At 36.7% G+C, this 15,831-nt stretch overlaps 1 protein-coding gene across 1 annotated transcript in view; it reads right to left on the minus strand.

Moving 5' to 3' along the window:
* The window catches only part of LOC127410255 (solute carrier family 35 member F1-like), a 143,045-nt gene that overhangs the window by 46,000 nt on the left and 81,214 nt on the right, over window positions 1-15,831 (minus strand). The window contains exon 3 of the mRNA XM_051645420.1: window positions 12,750-12,877. Coding sequence (XP_051501380.1) covers window positions 12,750-12,877 — 128 coding nt within the window. The remainder of the gene's footprint in view (window positions 1-12,749; window positions 12,878-15,831) is intronic.

Below are 15,831 nucleotides of genomic sequence, written 5' to 3' on the forward strand. Positions count from 1 at the left end.
CGACAGACAGAAAGAGGGAAAAGAGAATATACAGTATAAGCCGAATTAGTAAGGACATTTGCATTCTGGAGCTCAGTCAACTCCATGACCATCTATAACAAGTAATCATCTACCCTTAATAGGCAAAAAAGAGCGACTCCATCGCATGGATCTGCATGGCTGCCTATTAATATTGATGAGCCATAGTGTAACCTCATTATAGCCTATATAAAAATGATAAAATACACTCATTGTTAACCACAAGGGAAAACGGTAAAAGTTTGGGAGCTAGGAAGCATTTTCTCACACAAGAAGTGTGCAAGACGTGTGCAAGGGATGAGCAGCGAGCCCTGTGACCTCATCAAACAAGCTATCTTTCTAGGCGAGAATTTTCCTTTCAAGCTGAAATATACTAGTTCTCTTCGAGCCACTAGCTTGTTTTTCAGTCACTTGCCATGTCTCTGTCTGTGACTGAACTAGCATTTTTCATTTGATTCTTCCTATACACAATGTGAAGTTCAACACTGGAGAAACATGGGCTGTGTGTGCATGTTTTAATTTCTAAAAAAAAAACAGGTTTACTCTCTACTGTTGAATGTTGCCCTGCTACACTTACATAACCGCCAAAATACCATAGTTACTACAGTTACTGTTAATAGTGTATAGTCATGATAAATTAATGTGTGATCTCTTTCAAACAGTGTAATAATAAGCACTTTCAATTTATACAGTAGGGTAGACCGGGGTTAGTTGTCAGATAGGGAAGTTGTCACAAGGGCTATATTTCAGTAACGCTAAGATCTTAAGTAAAATGTCTGAATGCGCAAATGTGTTTTATCAAGCAGTGGTTTTGCATGTTGGTTTAAAACACCAAGTTGAAAACCCTATTCGATTAGAATATTTTTTTTTTTTTTTAAAAGTATTCTACCCCCAAAACTACATTTTTACCATCATCATACTTTTGTTATAGCTCTTGGGCAGGGTTGGGGAATTATAGAATACAGGTATTTTAAATACGTAATCCTGTTACAAGTTATTAGTAACTGTATTACAATAAAAGTTACAATTTAAATAGTTTGTAATCAGAATACAGTTACATTCAAAAAGTCTTTTGATTACTGAAAAGATTACTTTGGAAAACATTTTAATCATATTAATGATGCGATCCGAGGAACTATTAGACAGCTATTGTACTCCTAAAAGTTGACCAACGTAACTTTTACCAGACACTGAACACATTTAAAATGTACTTTCTCTTCTGGGAATAACTGACCAAAATGGGCATGCCACAGATGCTTTTTATAGAGCTTAATTTGTACTGAACATGAAACATACCTTTAACAAATCATTAAGTAAAGCTGGTGGCTCTTCAATAGTGTAGCGGCAATAATAAAGATCTCTAGTGCCCTGCTTCAGGGATTCTGCCTTTGATTAACCTTTTACTGGAGCTTTACCGCTGATTTTCATCAGTCCAAGCACGGAACTTGGTGCTTATTCACCGACCCATGTTTTTACTGTTTTCCTAACATGGTGCTTTATTACTCTCCCGTGTATTTACAGCGACCGAACTCCTCGTTCCATCCTCCCACTGGAGTCTACAATCATTGTGCTACCCTGGGAATCACACGTCACCCCCGGTATGTCCACCGGGGATCTCTCCATGATCTCTGCTTGACGATGGCGGCCACCACCCCCGACAATAAGTCGCCATTTCCCTGCCAGTTCAAGTGATGACTCCAGTTGGAGAGTCAATTTTAAAAATCTCAGTTCGCTGAAGCACTCATCTCTCAGCTCTCCTAAGAGTACAAACTCTGTTACAGTCAAGATGGCCTTAGTGAATGCAAGGTCCATATCGAATAAATCTTTTATTCTAAATGACTTTGTCTCATTCACTGTGACTGAGATGTGGCTAAACCCCAGGGATTTAACGTCTCTCAACAATCTCTCCACCCACCCGCATTGTGCCTTCTTAAGTTCTCCACGGACTTCTGGACATGGTGGTGGGGTTGCCACTATTTTCAGAAACAGTTTTAAATGCAGAAACTTGCCTATGGACATGTATTCAAGCTTTGAGATCCCGTTCTATGTGCACTGGTATACAGACCTCCTAAATTTAATAAGGACTTTATCCATCAATTCTCGGTTTTCCTCTCAGATCTGGTGACTCGTGGTGACAGACTGTTGATTCTTGGGGATTTTAACATTCACCTCTGTTGTCCATCCAAAGCTTTGGTAAAAGAATTTGTATCACTTATAGTCTTTGAATTCTGTACAATCAGTCTATGGTTCAACGCATCACTTGGGTCATACATTAGATCTTGTGCTGTCTCATTGTTTTTATGTTTCAAATTTTGAAGTTTCTGATGCTGGTATTTCTGACTACTATTCAGTTGTGTTTGAATCTGTTTGCCAGTGTCCTTTACCTACCTTTTCTCAGCCTTTACACTATTCCCGTACTATTCATTCCTCCACCGCCAAATTATTTTCTGATTATTATTTATCACACTTCACAGACGATGTTTCTAATGATACGGATACTGAACATTTGGTTGAAGCTTTTAATAAATCATGTTCTATTACTCTTGACAGTGCTGCTCCGTTTAAGCCTTCCAGCCTTGGCTAAATGATGTCTCCCACGCTCTCAGACAAGAGTGTAGAAAAGCGGAGTGAAAGTGGAAAAGGCTTCAGGTCTCATATGATATTCTAAAGGCATGTTAAACATTAATTAAACATTAATTATCAAACATCAGTAAAGGAGGCAAAATCAAAGTTCTTTTCAAAATTAATTGCTGATAATTCCAGTGAACCCAAAGCTTTAAGACAATTGATTCTGTTTTAAACCCTATGAATAATGTCTTTAACGATGCTTCCACAGAGGCCTGTAAAAAAATTATTATTTTATAAATTACATTTATTATTATTTTATTCACAAAATAAAAAAATATCAATTGTACTATTGTACCTTCTAAGTTGGCATTTCCACAATTAGTCTCACTTTCAACCAGTTTCCCCATCCCAGCTAGCTGATGTAATTTCAACAATGAAATGTTCAGGCTGCAACACTGTAACAAATAAAAAGTTGAGTAAACTTAAAAAGTAAGGCAACCAGCTGCAAGGCATTTTTGAGTTTACTCCACTAATTAGTTTTACCAACTTAACAATTCAAGTTGGATCTTAAGTTCTATGAACTTACTACAAAAAGTTCAGCGAACTCAAAAACAAAATTGTTTAAGTAGATCTACACTACCGTTCAAAAGTTTGGGGTCAGTTGACTGAAATGTTTCTCATGATCTTAAAAACCTTTTGATATGAAGGCGTATGCTTATATGTTTGAAATTAGTTTTGTAGACAAAAATATAATTGTGCCAACATATTAATTTATTTAATTACAAAACTACAATTTTATTTAAAAAAAAAAAACTTTTTGAAATGGATGACTTGGACCGAATAATCAAGAAAAGCTGTAAAGACGCTGGCTACCACTCCTGGAGTTCACTAGTTTGAATCCCAGGGCATGCTGAGTGACTCCAGCCAGGTCTCCTAAGCAACCAAATTTGCCCGGTTGCTAAGGAGGGTAGAGTCACATGGGGTAACCTCCTCGTGGTCGCTATAATGTGGTTCGTTCTCGGTGGGGCACGTGGTGAGTTGAGCGTGAAGCCTCCACACACCCTATGTCTACGTGGCAACGCGCTCAAGCCATGTGATAAGATGCGTGGGTTGACGGTCTCAGACGCGGAGGCAACTGGGATTCGTCCTCTGCCACCCGGACTGAGGCGAGTCACTACACGACCACAAGGACTTAAAAAGCACATTGGGAATTGGGCATTCCAAATAATAATAATAAAAAAAAACTGTTTAAAAAGCATCCCAGGGTGATACTTCAAGAAGTTGGTTGAGAAAATGCCAAGAGTACATTTCTGCAAAATCTAGGCAAAGTGTGGCCACTTTGAAGATGCTAAAATATAACATTGTTTTGATTTCTTTTGGATTTTTTTAGTCACAAGATAATTCCCATATTTCCATTTCTATTATTCCATAGTTGTGATGACTTTTCTATTATTCTAAAATGTAAAAAAAGAAAGAAAAAAATGACCCTAAACTTTTGAACGGTAGTGTATATTTCAACATAAGATCATGTATCAGCCCCACCAAGACACCGAATAGTTGGTCTAACTTAAATGGTGGTGTAGGTACTTCAAACTTTTAGAAGTTGAATCAACTTCATAAATAAAGAAACTTAATCAAAGCGAACACTAATTACCCAGATGGTGACTTTAAACAAAACACAACTTTTTACAGCAAAACATAATTACAAACACAGAGCAAAAACAACTATTAATTCAAATCAGATTATTTACAATTTTTTTACATGTCCTCATAAGTTGGCATGCTTTGGCCAAACACACTTAAATAAAGAGCAGGGGATTGTGGGTAGTGTCTTCAGCCACAATGCTTCTCCAGCAGGCATGCTCAGTAGCAGACGCAACAATGTGAAGTTCATACTGCTCAGCCTTACAAGGTTCCCCCAGATTTTGACCCATGAATTTTCAAGACCTTTCCATGACATTAACAAATGGATAACATCATTAAAGGTATGAGTCGAAATCAAAGATTTAAGTTCCCACATATTTCCTGATTTTCTGTGGTAGAGCCTGACTTTATAATCTTACAACAGTGAAATTTAAACTTCCACAACATTTCAAACAGGGGGGTGTTGGAGGGTCAGTGATCAAACTGAGCATGCTCAAAAGCCTGTATGTTCTATCTTCACCACCAAACTTGATATTGTATGTGCTCACTAATATAAGTTGCTCTGACTTAAATGGCATAAAAGCTGACTTAATTGTTTGTTTGAAGTAAAATCACTTTTTTCAAAATTACACAATTGAGCTTGTCTTCCTGCACGTCTTTTCAAAGATGTTTTTAAGACAGTTAGACCAAGCGTGACAGCTATAATTAATAGCTCCCTAGCTAATGGACTAGTTCCAGCTAGTTTTAAACATACAGTTGTGCAACTTTTGTTAAAAAACACCCCCATCTTTCTTCAGCAATACAAAGTAATAACAGCCAGTTTCTAAATTTATCCACAGCTTCACTCTTACCTGAATGCTTTTAACATTTTAGACACGTTTCAGTCTGGTTTCAGATCCTTACACAGCACTGAGTCTGCTTTGTTGAAGGTCACAAATGATATCTTGCTTGCTCTGGACTCGGGCTCATATGCTGTTTTAGTTTTGTTGGATCTCAGCATTGCGTTTGACACTATTGACCACAACATCCTTCTCAAACGCCTTGAGTGTATGGCTGGCGTCCAGGGTCTGGCCTTGCAGTGGTTTGCTTCCTATCTGAAAGATAGGACCTTTTCTGTAAACGTAGGTACTTTTTCCTCTTCATCATCTTATGGTGTCCCTCAAGGATCCATTTTAGGTCCATTATTGCTTTCCCTTTATATGCTTCCACTGGGATACATGTTTTGGAAATATAATATCGCTTATTAGTGCTATGCTGATGACTCCCAGTTTTACATTCCAGTTAGACCACACACTAACTGCCCATTTGAGAATCTGCTGAAGTGCCTTGAAGACATTAAAAGTTGGATGGCGAATAATTTTTAGCAGTTAAATGAAGGTAAACTGAAGTGTTGATTTTAGGCTGTTCCATGTCCTCCTCTCCTGTCTTGGAAGCCCAGTTAGGTCCACTTTCTTCCAATGTACAAAAGAAAGTTAAGAATCTTGAAATAATTTTTGACTCTTCACTTCTTTTTGATAAACAGATAAGTGCTGTTATTAAGGGAAGCTTCTTTCATCTCAGATCTATTGCAAAGCTAAAACATTTCCTTTCTAGTAAAGATCTGGAAATTGTGATCCATGCTCTTAGTACATCGCGGCTGGACTATTGTAATTCACTGTACACTGGCCTTTCTCAATCTGCATTATCTCACTTACAAATTGTTCAAAATGTGGCTGCCAGGTTTTTAACAGGGTCAAAAAACAGGGATCATATTTCCCCCATATTGGCATCTCTTCACTGGCTTCCTGTTAAGTTCAGGGTTGATTTTAAAATCCTTCTTTTTGTTTATAAACCATTGTTTGGTCTTGTGCAAAATACATTTGTGACCTTCTCCACCCTTACTCTCCAACCAGAGCGCTCAGATCTTCCAGTCAATTATTTTTGTCTGTCCCCCGTTGTCAATGTAAATCCAAGGGTGATCGGGCCTTTTCTGTGGCTAGACCCAAACTTTGGAAGAGTCTCCCCTATGACGTGAGGTCTGCTTCATTGTTAGCTATTTTTAAATCTTCCCTTAAATCCTATTTTTATTCTTAAGCTTTTAAAAATGTTTAAATGATGGATGTTTATTGATTGTGATTTTTATGTATATGCTTGTGATGAGGAGGAGGGCGTGGCTGGGCCGAGCTGGGCCATGAGGACACACGCCCGGCCCCGAATCAGGCTAATTAGCCGCCAGGGGGATAAAGACAAGCCGGAGGCGCCGGTTCGAGAGCAAGAGAGCCACATGCGGCCACTGTGTGTGTGTGGTGTCTGGTGGAGGCTGGCGAGGGTCTTAACCACATCCTCCAGAGGTGAGGGATACATGGTGGCATTCTTCCTCTCTTAATGCCGGGTTTCTGCACCAATGTAACGAGTAAAAGATGGGCAAGGAGGCGGCGGGAACTGGCAGAACAATCAACGTAAGTTTTAATAACATAAATTAACTAAAATCAACTTAAACACAAACACATAGACACACACACACACACACACACACACACACACACACACACACACACAGTGGCCGCATGTGTCTCTCTTGAACCGGCACCTCCGGCTCGTATTTATCCCCTTCCCGGCTGATTAGCCCGAATCAGTGCTGGGCGTTTGTCCTCAAGGCCAGGCCCACCCTCCTCCTCATCACAATTAGGGCTGCAACTAACGAATATTTTGATAATCGATTAACCTAATGATTATTAGAACGATTATTCGACTATTCTGCAATTATTGCAACAATTAATCATTAGCCCTTAACCGACTATTCAGCTTGTGCCCCGAATTAAAAGGTTGTATTAAATGTGCTTACTAACAATAAAGAGGACAAAATTGACATTCACTGAATTAAAGGCGAAAAAAATACTTAAGTTTAATTCAGTAAAGTAATTCACTGCAAAAACATCCTATTGTTATAAAGTGTTTTGTCTTGTTTTCCATTTAAAATTGTCTAAAAATCCTTAAAACAATATATATTTACTTGAGAAGCAACATATAAGATATTTAGACTTGCTTTAAGAAAATGTGTCTTAAATATAAGTGTATTTTGTATACAAGTGTATTTTTTTCACTTTGTTATACTTCTGCGAGTGCAGTAAAGACAAAATATACTTATATTCAAGATCTATTCTCAAAAAACAAGTCTAAATATCGTATATGCTGCTTCTCAGGTGAATGCATCTTTTTTTTAAATGATTTTTAGATATTTTAAAATATTTGTATTTTTAATATTATATTCAACATTCTCAGATCAATTTTTTTCTTCTGCAGTATAGTTTGCTGAAGAAAATGTACATTGTTTTAAAGGAGTTTTAGATATTTATATTAGAAAACAAGCCAAAACAAAAACAAATCAAAAACATATTTTTTTGCAGTGTATAATGGGGCGAAGACTACCCTCTCGCTCACCTTTCTGTTCACTTCAATCCATCTTTAACAAAAAAAAAAAAAAAAAAATTATTATTAAAGCTGCATATTGCCAATTTTCTTTAACATAAGAAATGCACAGTGACATATATTATGATTCAATAAGTCGCGAGCGATCACATTATAATCTGGAGAGGTGGTGGCGTAGTGGACTAAAGCACTGAACTGGTAAGCAGAAGGTTGCTGGTTCGATCCCCACAGCCATCACCATTGTGTCCTTGAGCAAGGCACTTAACTCCAGGTTGCACCAGGGGGATTGTCCCTGTAATTAGGGCACTGTAAGTCGCTTTGGATAAAAGCGTCTGCCAAATGCATAAATGTAATGTAATCTAGCTGCATTAAGCGCACGCGCTTGAGGGATGAGTGTCCCCACGACAGGTGTGCATCAGCCAGGTGCAGATTCAATCTCTCCCCCTTAGATCGGGACATTCATGTAACTCATAGAAGAGGCACTGAACTCACAGAGAAATGCCAGTTTCGGAGTTTGTAGTTAGTTATATGATCTGCTTCCGTATTATTTGAACTTTAATAAAGCTAAAACGCATTAAATATAACTGCATTAAAGATGTAACGTCTGGGTGTTTCCTTTAAAGATGCTCGACATGTTTTTCCACTTAATCCACAACGAGAGTGTTTCTGTATTTACTTATTTTGTATTTTTCCATTATAATTCCCTCATATTTTGCGATCTACATCAAATGAAGCTGTTTGGAAAGTTCAGAGTGCATCTGGACTGTGAGCTGTTTTTTCTCCCTCTCGTCAGTCAGGCGCGAGCTGCAGTGCTGTTCTTGCGCATCATCATTAGAGTTTAATGTGATCTCATGTTACGTTAAATGAGATCAAACGACTATTCGACAACAAAAAATTTTGTCACAATTTTTTTTATTGTCGACTTTGTCAATAACGTCGACTAAACGTTTCAGCCCTAGTCACACTGCTTTTTTATTGTTTTCTTTATTACTGTGTTTCATTTTCTCTATTGAACAGCACTTTGGAACAACTTATGTTGTGTTTAAATGTGCTTTATAAATAAATGTTGATTGATTGATTGATTGACTGACCAGCAGAAAGGCCTGTGTCTGGTTCCACTGTCTGATCGGAGACACTACAGTCTCCACAGACTTTGAGCAGTGTGAACTGAACCAGTGATAGGGGCCAATTCTCCATCTCTTTTGTGCTAGATAAAGAACTTTTTCAAAATTGGTAGTGCTGAACTGGTGGTAACCTTCTGATTGGTCGCAGAGGGTGCGTTTAAAAGATAAAACATAGTGTGTGTGTGTGTGTAAGTGTGCTATTTTGAGGTTTATAAAATCTAACACAGTCTATATTATTCACCGTTAGTTATGGGATGATAAGGATATAATCATGCTATGGGATGTTATCACAGACAAATCAATAATAACAAGACCTGTTCTAACTAGCATACTCTTTTGTGCACGTTACGAAATCCTTATTGATCGCTGCTGAAACACTCATTTATGCCTGTTGATCTTATAAATGCAGGTCTGAGCATATTCTATTAAAACCTGGTGCTAGGCTAGCTTAATAAACAATGGGGTCCAAAAGTCAACTTTGAAAATCTGGGAATCATTTCATTTAACCTCCTGAGACCCGAGTGTGACTGCTGTGTGTATTTTCCATTTCCATTTTTGATTTGTAACTAGTAGCACCTAATAAACATGCCACAAAAAAAAAAAAAAAAAAAGATCAAATAGTTTACCTAAAAATTAATGTCAACATAAGTGGACAGCGGGACTAAGTTTTAAACAATACCAAGCTATAGAAAAATCAGATTTTGTTTTATTTTTTATTATTAAATTGTTTATTTTGTTTCCAGAAGTGTTTTACAGCTTGAAAATGGATGAACCCATTGATTCACAATGTGATAATGCACAGTAAATATAGGATTTCTAAGGAAAAAATGCACTAAAGTACACATTAGTGTACATTGTGTTTAGCAGCTTGGCATTTCGTGATAAATCACTTAAAAAAAATAAAATAAAATAAAAATAATAATAAAAATGGCATATTGGATGAAACTAGAGACTCAAAACAGGTTTCAATGTAAAAACTTAATTAGGTTTCTTACCAGATGTAGCTTTGTTAGTGTTTCTCCCAAAGACTGTGGTCAGTACCATGTTGTTTTGTCACATGACTCCGTACGCTGAAAATGTAACCCTTTACTGACAGCTCAGAGTCTTCTAAATTAGGATCAGTCGGTATAAGTGAATTTAAATATGCGTTGCATACAGCAAAGCCAAAATACAATGTCCATGCATGTGTATGCGGGGTCAGACAAGGTTAAATTATATTCTGGGTTCAATACAAGTTGAGCTTAATCGACTGCATATGTGGCATAATGTGGATTACCACAAATATGAAATCTGACATGTCCCTCCTTTTCTTAAAGAAAAAAAAAAAGCTAAAATCTGGGTTACAGTGAGGCACTTAAAATGGAAGTGAATGGGGTCAATCCATAAACGTTAAAATACTCACTGTTGCGAAAGTATAGCCACAAGACGTAAAAAAATGTACAACTTTGATGCCATGATGACGCAATGCTGTAAACACTGTAATCCCTGTAAACGATGATTTAAACAACTTTACAGCTCAAATAATTGACAAGTTTTAACAACAGAATTAATGTAAATACTTTAATAAAATTATAAGCTTCACATTTCTTCCTCCTTCCAAAAAATGGCCCTATCCACTTCCATTGTAAGTGCCTCACTATAACCTTGATTTTTGCTATTTTTATTATTATTATTTTTTAAGAAGGGGGATGGGAAGTTTAAATTATTATTATTATTTTTATTTTTTTTGTGGTAATCAGCATTATGCCAAAAATGCTGGCGATTGAGCTTAACATGTATTTAACCCAGAATATTCCTTCAATCTTATTAACAAAATAAGTTTTAGGATTTTAAACAATGTAAAAACAAAAAAATAAAAGTTATGACAAAATTATATATAAGAGATATTTAACATTAAACACTACTTCTAGGTCACCAATCAAATAAACAAATTTGTGATTTTGACCGTGTTAACTCCTTTGTACAGTCGGGCAAATTTCCTAGTTTTTGGAACATTCTAGAATCATGCTGGAAAACATGAATCATCAGCACAAACGTGTGGAGTTAATTTTCATTTAATCTTATCAATCAAATTTTTATACTGATAATATAATTTCTAATAAATAAAATATTTTTGTATTAAACTAGTGGTCTCAGACTTTTGGGCCCCACTATATGACCAGACTGGATGCAAACACATTTTTCCATCAAACAGCTGAAGACAGTGAAAAGTGAAAGAATCAATACTTTTCTCTGCTGGAATGTCTAATAATCATTGAGTCCTCCTCTGGCCACTAATCAAACACCATTAGCAGTGACGTGAATAAGCCTCTTTCAGCACTAACAGCACTTTAATGAAGATTAAATGACAAGCACAATATGAAACAGACAGCAGAGTAAGTGCTGATCGGGCAGACCGGATGAAGGCATATGACCAGCTACTTATAATTCAAAGTTGCCAAAAATATACCATGTATTCTGTCACCATGTACTCACTGTCATGTTGTTCTAAACCTGTATAAGACTTTATGCAGAATGTTCAGTCACAGTCACCATTCACTTTTATTGTACGGAAAAAAGATGTAAAAAGATGTAATAAAAGTGAATGGTGACTGAGGCTAACCATCTCCTTTAGTGTTCCACAGAAAAGAATACATTAATACGTGTTTGAGACAACATGAGTGTAAATGATGACAGAATTGTCATTTTTAGGGTGAACTATCGCTTTAAACTACAGTCAAACAACCCTTTAAAACAACTAAATATGTTACAAGTTACCAACAAAAAGTAGCTAACTACATTGAAGCTATTTAAGGGGCAATATCTTTTTAAATATATAAGTATCAGATGATAATTTATTGTTATAATCAGAACTGTATTTAACACAAACAAATGGAGACAGCATTTAACTTGAACACATATATTTACACAACATACAACTAATAAAACTAGAAAACACCTACATTTATACATCCATGTCAAAAACATACCTACATTTAGTCAGACTATACAGGGATTGAGCAAATCATCATTTGTGTTCTGCAGAAGAAAGAAACTCACTAACATCTGGGATGGCATGAGGGTGAGTAAATGATGAGAGCATTTTTGTTTATTTTTATTTTTTTTACACCAGTTCTTTTAAAGGAATGGTTCACAAAAAAAAAAAAAAAAAAAAAATGCTCTTATCATTTACTCACCCTCATGCCATCCCAGATGTTAGTGAGTTTCTTTCCTCTGCAGAACACAAATGATGATTTTTAGAAGAATATTTCAGCTCTGTAGATCCATACAATGCAAGTGAATGGTGACCAAGACTTTGAAGCTCAAAAAAACACATAAAAGGCAGCAAAAGTAATACATAACACTCCAGTAGTTTAATCCATGTTTTCTGAAGCTCAATTACACTTCCTAGAGCATGACACAAGCGCAGAGCACCAGATGGCACTAGGAAGTGTAATCAAGCTTGAAATCATGATCGCCAAAGAGACTGTTGTTTTCTGCTGATGTCATGATTTATAGTGAAAAAGGAGTTACATTTTGGTCAGTTCTCACCCAAAACTGATTGGATCGCTTCAGAAGACATGGAATAAACTACTTGAGTCATATGGATTATTTTATGCTGCATTTGTGTGCTTTTTGGAGCTTCAACGTTTTGGTCACCTTGATTCACTTGCATTGTATGGACCTACATAGCTTTGATATTCTACTAAAAATGTTTGTGTTCTGCAGAAGAAAAAGTCACACATCTGGGATGGCATGAGGGTGAGTAAATGACGAGAATTTTCATTTTTGGGAGAACTATGCCTTTAAAGAATAAAACTGTTTAGTAGAGCATTTTTGAATATTGCCTGATTATTAAAAATTTGCAATATAAAAAAAAATCATTGTACACTGCTACTTGTTGGAAAAAAAAGTTGTTAGCTTGTTACTGGAACAACTACTGATGAATGTAGTTAAGCAGCATCGCTATTTTCAGTTAGTTGTTTCCAAACACTAGGAGTTACCCACCTGAACGCTGGTCAGTGTGGTGTACTGGTAGGCTTTGATGACCAGGTAATTGGCCTCTATATCGATCAACCCCAGAATCATGTACTTCCACCATCTTCTCTTCAATATCGCCAGTAGATTCTCCTCTCCTGTGAGAAAAGAGTAGGAACCCAATTTAAGCAATTAGGAGCCTCAAATGATCCATACATATATTTGGACAATCAGTCTGTAGCAATTAAATTAATTATTACAAAGTCAATATGGATAAATAGGTCAATGTGCATTTCTGTTGGAGGCTGCTCTTGGAAGGATAAAAGGTGTTTAACATGATTTACACAAGTATGACATATTCCTGGATCAACATTATTTAATGGTCCTGAAAAATTATTTTTCAATCACCAATCACTGGCCTCAGATTTCAGGCTTAGGGTCAACTTTTTTTGTGTTATGTCATGTCTTAAAGCCTCCAGTGAGCAAGACAAAAGCAACTGCGGCAAGTAAAAAGAAAACTCCATAAGATGTTAAATACGCCATAAGATGATATGCCAAATATGATCTAGTTGTGTAACGTGTAATAACAGTAATGTTTTAATAGAAAAAATTATTACATTTTTCAAAACGTTAATAAGCCAATGTTTAAACAATAAGGATATCGCTAGGGGCCATTCAGACCGAAGCGCATGTGTTTAAAAAAAAAAGCAGCACAGCAGAATGCAGGTGTCTTGAGACGTGCTTTTAAGTTCTTTTAAGGGGCCGCTCACACAAAACACAGTTTTGACGAACTTCTTTGACCACTGCACTGCATCTTGCTGGATTTTTTCAGGTCTCGCACAAGAGCAACCCGTTTTTAAGTTAAAAGAACATCAACTGTTAAAAACGTGTCTCGAGACCCGTGTATTCTGATTAATTTGTTGCGCTCCATATAACGTTTTTAACAGAAGAATGTGTTTGGTGTGAAAACTTGATAAGCCATCTTCAAAATGGGCCATTCAAGTGCGAAACACTGAAAAAACAGCAAAACACGGCAAAGATATCCAACTTGTGCATGTTTACATAGATAAATAATAATAAAATAAAAAAACAGCACTGACGGCCCCTTAGGCTTCATTGGGGTAGGTTTAGGGTAAGTGTTGAAGGGTTAGTTCACCCAAAAATGAAAATTCTTTCATCGTTTACTCACCCTTGTGCCATCACTGATGTGTATGACTTTCTTTCTTCTGCAGAACACAAACAAAGATTTTTAGAATAATATCTCAGCTCTGTAGGTCCTTACAAAGCAAGTGAATGGTGGCCAGACATTTGAAGCTCCAAAAAGTACATAAAGGCCAAATAAAAGTAATCCATATGACTCCAGTGGTTAAATCCATTTCTTCAGAAGTGATATGATAGGTGTGGGTGAGAAACAGATCAATTTTTAATTTGTATTGATCACATTTTCACATTTTGAAAGTGAAAGTGAAACTGGAGATTTGTGAAAAAAAAAATATTGATAATGTTTAAAATAATGTTAAATGTTGATCTGTTTCTCACCTGCACCTATCTTATCACTTCTGAAGACATGGATTAAGCCACTGGAGTCATATGGATTACTTTTATACTGCCTATGTGATTTTTGGTGCATCAAAGGTCTGGCTACCATTAACTTGCATTGTAAGGACTAACAGAGCTGAAATATTCTTCTAAAAATCTTCATTTGTGTTCAGCAGAAGAAAGTCTACACATCTGGGATGGCATGAGGGTGAGTAAATGATAATAGAATTTTCATTTTTGGGTGAACAATCGCTTTAAGCTTAAAGTATGTTTCAGTTTTCAATGTCAGTGAAGTATATTTTGAAGGCTAGAATGATAGATTGTGTCAAACCGTAATGGCCAAGTAATTTTTCCAACAATTGTTTACAGACAAATAGTTTACTTTTAATTTACTATATCACAATTCCAGTGGGTCAGAAGTTTACATTCACAAAGTTAACTGTGCCTTTAAGCAGCTTGGAAAATTCCAGAAAATTATGTCAAGCCTTTAGGCAATTAGCTTCTGATAGGCTAATTTGAGTCAATTGGAGATGTACCTGTGGATGTATTTTAAGGCCTACCTTCAAACTCAGTGCCTCTTTGCTTGACATCATGGGAAAATCAAAAGAAATCAGCCAAGACCTAAGAAAACAAAATTGTGGACCTCCACAAGTCTGGTTCATCCTTGGGAGCAATTTTCAAATGCCTGAAGGTACCATGTTCATCTTTATAAACAATAGTACGTAAGCATAAACACCATGGGACCACGCAGCCATCATATCGCTCAGGAAGGAGACGTATTCGGTCTCCTAGAGGTGAACGTAGTTTGGTGCGAAAAGTGCAAGTCAATCCCAGAATAACAGCAAAGGACCTTGTGAAGATGCTGGAGGAAACAGGTAGACAAATATCTATATCCACAGTAAAAAGAGTCCTATATCAACATAACCTGAAAGGCTGCTGAAAAAACCAATGTTCCAAAACTGCCATAAAAAGCCAGACAACAGTTTGCAAGTGTACATGGGGATAAAGGTCTTACTTTTTTGAGAAATTTACTCTGAATTTGTAAAACTGTTTGGCCAAAATGACCATCGTTGCAAGCCGAAGAACACCATCCCAACCGTGAAGCATGGGGGTGGCAGCATCATGTTGTGGGGGTGCTTTGCTGCAGGAGGGACTGGTGCACTTCACAAAATAGATGGCATCATGAGGAAGGAAAATTATGTGGATATATTGAAGCAACATCTCAAGACCTCAGCCATAAAATTAAAGCTTGGTCACAAATGGGTCTTCCAAATGGACAATGACCACAAGCATACCTCTAAAGTTGTGGCAAAATGGCTTAAGGAAAACAAAGTCAAGGTATTGGAGTGGCCATCACAAAGCCCTGACCACAATCCGATAGAAAATGTGTGAGCAAAACTGAAAGAGCATGTGCGAGCAAGGAGGCCTACAAACCCGACTCAGTTACACCAGTAACAGCAATGCTACCAAATACTAACAAAGTGTATGTAAACTTCTTATCCACTGGGAATGTGATGAAAGATATAAAAGCTGAAATAAATAATTCTCTCTACTATTATCCTGACATTTCACA

This window comes from Myxocyprinus asiaticus, chromosome 19, assembly GCF_019703515.2.
Source record: "Myxocyprinus asiaticus isolate MX2 ecotype Aquarium Trade chromosome 19, UBuf_Myxa_2, whole genome shotgun sequence".
NCBI classification, from domain to species: domain Eukaryota; kingdom Metazoa; phylum Chordata; class Actinopteri; order Cypriniformes; family Catostomidae; genus Myxocyprinus; species Myxocyprinus asiaticus.